The sequence below is a fragment of the Otolemur garnettii genome, unplaced genomic scaffold, assembly GCF_000181295.1.
Source record: "Otolemur garnettii isolate 467f Iridium unplaced genomic scaffold, OtoGar3 scaffold00211, whole genome shotgun sequence".
Classification (NCBI taxonomy): Eukaryota; Metazoa; Chordata; class Mammalia; order Primates; family Galagidae; genus Otolemur; species Otolemur garnettii.
In genome coordinates, this window is record NW_003852606.1 from 544,633 (window position 1) to 550,192 (window position 5,560).

The 5,560-nt window shown below is 45.6% G+C and overlaps 1 protein-coding gene across 3 annotated transcripts in view; it reads right to left on the minus strand.

The window, feature by feature from the left end:
* MYH14 (myosin heavy chain 14) overlaps window positions 1-5,560 on the minus strand; it is an 86,921-nt gene that overhangs the window by 74,935 nt on the left and 6,426 nt on the right. For all 3 annotated transcript variants that reach the window (XM_012812557.2, XM_012812558.2, XM_023507863.1), the window contains exon 3: window positions 1,429-1,585. In XM_012812557.2, coding sequence (XP_012668011.1) covers window positions 1,429-1,585 — 157 coding nt within the window. The remainder of the gene's footprint in view (window positions 1-1,428; window positions 1,586-5,560) is intronic.

Below are 5,560 nucleotides of genomic sequence, written 5' to 3' on the forward strand. Positions count from 1 at the left end.
CCCTTGGGTCCAAGCAATCCTCTTGCCTCAGCCTCCCAAGTAGCTGGGACTATCGGTGCCTGTCACAAAGTCCAGCTATTTTTCAGAGACAGGTCTTGCTCTTGCTCAGTTTGGTCTTGAACTCCTGAGCTCAGGCAATCCACCAGCCTTGGCCTCCCAGATTGCTAGGAAGAGCTCACTACACCCAGTCCCAAAACACACCTTAACAAATTTAAAAGACTAGAAATCACACAGTGCCGGCTCTCAGACCTCAGTGGTATTAAACTAGAAATCAATAACAAAAATACAACAGGAAAATCTCAAAATATGTGCAGATAACACGTGAAATCTCAAGAAGAAATCTCAAGAGAAACTAACCCATGAAAAGCTCTTGGCACAGAGTAGGACTCACCTTTCTTGTATATTTACTGGTAAGATAATAATAATAGCTAGCAGATGGTAACTGCTAAAAATGATTAAAAAAAAACAAAGTATATAACTTGACCTATTTATACTCAAATTTATAATGAGAATATAAATCCATTATCAATAAGTGTGTTCTGTTACAGAATGAGGGTATATTATATACTCTATCTTAGACCAGAGGTTCTCAAATTGGAGCCTGCATCAGGATCATCTGGGCATCTTGGGAAAATCGATTGCTGACCCCAGTTTTCTGACCTAGCAGGTCTGAGGTAGAGCCCAAATGTACATTTCTAACAACTTTCCAGATGATGACACCACAGATGAGATCACCCTCTGAGAGCCAACGCATTATGTGATATAATCCACAACAGAAACATAGCATATATTTAATAAGTATACGTTCAATATAAATAGACTGCTGTGTACTATTATGTTACATGATATAAATAGATGTAAGGTTTTAAAAGTTTTATATATATTTAGTATATACTAAAGATTTCTTAAAATAGATATAAACAAATATATAACAAGTACATTATGTTTATTACAGATGTTAATTATGTAATATTTCCAGGACTGATCTACAGTGTCATAGTGTGAATGTCAGCTCCTTGGACAGATGCCCTTGTGCAATGTACAACCTGCCCAGCTGTACACAATGGCCTGGCACTGCCATCTGTCTAAAGGGTGGCATCTTACCCTGTGACATTATAGATCATGTCTACAATTCAACAATAAATGTTGAATGAAGGAACACTCTTGGGAATTATTGTCTCAAGAGAAATTTTTGCATAAGCCTGGCCCAAGTGGCTCCCAAACAATATTGTTGGGAGAAGGGGTAATGCAGAGACAGATAAAGATTCTAGGACCTACAACCTCACCTACTGAGCCCTCTATCTGAGTTCCCTCCAGCCTCTAAAGAAGTCTCACAGAGTTGGATATACCCAAGCTATGTTTAACCCCATGCCTAGCTCCTGGCAGTATCTGGTTAGGCCCCCATTAAAGCCCCAGTGCAGCACTCACCCTGCAGCATGCTTCGGTAGGCCCCCTCAGTCACTGCATATACATGAGGCGGCACCTCATGGCGCTTCTTGCCCCGGTACATCTCCACGATGGCCTCTGTATAGATGGGAAGCTGTTTGTATGGGTTGATGACCACACAGAAAAGGCCGGAGTACGTCTACAGTGAGTGAGAGGGGAGAGGGTCTCAGTTATTTGTCTGCAGATTGAAAGGCATCATGGGGCTGCAATGTACAGCTGGGCAGGTTGTATACTGCACAAGGGTGCCTGCACATGGTCTGTCTATACCATAACAATATAGATTTGAATATTTGTTAGGACCATTTTCAGGTTGGTGATGGAAAAGAATGTTTTCAAATTACACGAAGGTGTTACATGATGAAGAGTCACCCTGAGAAAAGATGTGGCCTTTTTAGGCAGCCAGAATTGAGTCACAGCTTGTGGCTGCCTGGATTCACACTCACATGAAATGATCAGGTGCAAATCATCTATTGAAGCATTCTTTATAGTGGCAAAAGACTAGAAACAACCTAAATGCACGTTCATACAATGGATTCCTATGATACTCCCAGTGTATACATATGGGACTATCTCCAAAACATTACCAAGTAAATGGAAACAAGTTGAGAACTGTTTATGAGAAGCTATCACTTGTGTTGAAAGGGGTGGGAGAGGAATGTTGTGTATTCGCTTGAATACACATGGAGTATCTCTGGAAGGGTGCCTGTGGTAACTGTAGCACAAAATGCAATAGGAATTTATCTGAGGTTTCTATTGATAACAGTCATATAACAGTCCTACTGGTATAGGACTGCTTATTTGTGCTTTCTCATTGAAGGAAATGTTAAATTTCAGGTTTAAGGTTCACGAAACTAAAGATGTAATTTTTTTTTTTTTTTACATCTAAGTTCTTGAATCCCCTGAATTCTATCCACAAACTACTAAGGCCTAGATTCAGGACTCTGTAATGGTATAAGGACTGGTCCAGCTCACAGGGGTTATCAGGTAGGCAATACGTACCAGCACATACTCCAGCAGTTTGACAGCTAGAGAGCTAGCCAGACATTAAGTTATAGCAGCCAGAGAGCTAACTAGCTAAGCTAGCTAGAGTTAGCTATCTGAACTAGCCAGAAGAATTAGCTGCTTAGTGGCTTAGCTAATTAACTATTTAATCAGTTAGCTATTTAGATAGCTAGTTACCTATTTAGCTAGTTAGCCAGCTAATAATCAGTTACTCAGCTGGTTAGCAGCAGGACTGCCCAGACAGCTTGGTCTTCTCAAGCAGAGTTAGGGTGTGGCCGCTACAGGCTGCCCAGTCCCAGGTGCCAACCTTCTAACGGTGGGAGGGTGGGTGGCTAGCCAGGAGCAGAATAACCGGTTTGCTGGGTGTCTGCCCTCCACGCCTGGAAGGGCTGCTCCTGGGAGCTCTCTGGCTCTCAGAGGGTGGGGCGGCTGGACCACATTCCCTGGGAGGGTATCTCATGGCTGCTGGCGCCCTGGACCCTACTCCTGGCTTGTGGAGGAACCCACTCCCCATGCCACACCTCCTACCTCAGGCCCCTCTGTCAGCCACACCTGTTGCTAAGGTGACACTCTGGGAACTGGAACCTGAGCTGGCCAAGAAGGCCATGGAGCAAGGGACTGAGTCTGGTGCACTCAGAGATATCTGAGTCGCCAGGGTACAGCTAGGGATGCCTGAGTTAGAAGGGTCTGGAATGTCTGCCCCTGTCCTCAGGGCTCTGAAGACAGAGCTGCCCCAGCTGTCCTCAGCCCAGTGACTTTCTCCATCATCGCACTTTCCTCCTCTGGGAAACTGGTGAGGACACTCCCTACCTCATTATAAAGGCTGTGGGGATTAAGAGAGATAATGAGTGAAAACCAGCCAGGCCAAGGCAGGGCCCACACAACGCACTCCAAATATGGGTCCTGAAACTCCCACATTTTCCATCCCGCCTGGGAGCCAAGGGCTCACTCAGACTTTGAAACCATGCCATCCCAGGTTTGAATCCAAACACAGTGTTTCTGTGTATGACTTTTCACAAAGGTTTTGCCTTCTCTGAGCCTCAGTTTCCAGCCCTAGAAAATGGAGTTTTTAATCCCTGTCACCTGGAAGGGTTCTGGGCACGAAATGCTGCAATGCACCTTCTACTGCCTCAAAGGGCAGAGTGCTCTCTAAGTGGGTTCATTCCCTCCCCAAGAATCCCAGCAAAGGGACTGACACCCTGAGCAGCTCAAGACCAAATAGCTTATCAGCGGCAAAGACTGGGCTTTCAGTGCTCAGACACCAGACTTTTCACTGGACAACACCCCATTTTCCCAGGACCAGTTAGTCAGTTATGAAACACTGTATTAGGCACAGGTCTTAAGACAAGCAGGATGAAGCTTGGATCATACCTCTAACATTTTCAGGCCCATGGCTTGAGCAAGCCAGCTTTCTGGGTCTTACTGTTATTATCTAATGGGGACAGGAATAGTGAGTGCTTCCCACATAGGGTGGCTGGGAGCCACCTACAAGTTCAAGTGGCATACACAGGATTTAACAAAGTTCCCAAAACACTGTGCATGCTTGATAAATTAGCCATTATCTGCTTCTGTTCAACCAATGGCTTGCCCTCTCCAAGCTATGGGAAGAAGGAGGTGATATTCTCTACCTCACAGCCTTATGAAGAGGGGGACCACAAGATCATATTGGAAAGAAGTTTAGAATGGCACCCATCAGAGACAGCAGAAACTAATCGTTAATGATCATTATTCTTTTTTTTTTTTTTTGAGACAGAGCCTCAAGCTGTCCCCCTGGGTAGAGTGCCATGGCATTACAGCTCACAGCAACCTCCAACTCCTGGGCTCAAGCGAGTCTCCTGCCTCCGCCTCCCAAGTAGCTGGGACCACAGGCGCCCGCCACAACGCCCGGCTATTTTTTTGGTTGCAGCCATCATTGTTGTTTGGCGGGTCCGGGCTGGGGATTCGAACCTGCCACCTTAGGTGTACGTGGCTGGCGCCTTAGCCGGTTGAGCTATAGGCACCAAGCCCGTTAATGATCATTATTAAGGCCCAATTTGCTTTGAGAATCTTCTATCTCACTTTCATTTTATAGGCCCCAATTCTCTGGCTTCCTGGTCACCACTTTAGCTCAGGCCCAACCATTTTTCCCCTTCAACTTTCTGAATAATCTTCCTAGTGCAGTGGCCAGACCCTCGGGTCTGCAGTCAGACTGACCTGGGATCAAATTCCAGCTCAGCCTGTTCCTAGCTGTGAGGCTTATATCCAAGACTTGTCCCCTGTCTGAGGCTGTTTCCCCACCTGCAGAATGGGGATGACAGCAGAAACTTCAAAAGGTTACTGTGAGGATTCAGAGTATTTATTAAAAGGCCAAGAGAGGCTTGATGTTTAGGGCATCACTCTGATCTCCCTGGCCTTTGGTGAGATCCAGGGGTGTGGCCTCTTTCCCAGGGCTTGAAAAAGCATATGAGGATTTAGAAGGGGCCAGGGTGGCCTAGAGAAGGCACCAACACCAGACAGGGTCAGATAGCCCTCGTTTACAGTCCCACATATGCCACCACAAGCCAAGAGGCCCTGTGTCAGCCACTGCTCTTCTTAGAACCTTGATCTCCAAATGGGAGTCAGACCTCATGAAAATAGTCTCATCTTGTGCTTTGTGACCCTTGACAGGGTGGATGTTGTAACAAGGCTGTGAGACAGCACTAGTCTGAGATGGAGTTTGGGGCACGAGGCTGGGGCCAGCTGCTTGGGTTCAAATTCCAGCATGACTTCTTCATGGCTGTGTGACTTGGGCTCAGGTCACTTAACATTCCTGAATGTCAGGCAATATCAACAGTCCCAGGCTCAGAGTGAGCTAATAGCTCACACATGTAGTACTTAGAACAGTGCTCGGCACAGCATAAGTACTCAACAAATATTTGCTAGCCATTATTATTATTTTTCATTATTGTCCACATTCCTTGCCAATCTCTCTAATCCTGTTTGCTCTTATGTTAAATGGAATTAATAATCCCTTGGCTGCCCATTAGAACCACCCTCAATGCTTATTAAAAATACCAATGCCTCTGTCACACCCCCCAGATAGCTTGATTTAAAGGTCTGGGGTGTGGCTTAGGTGTTGGTATTTTCTTTCTTT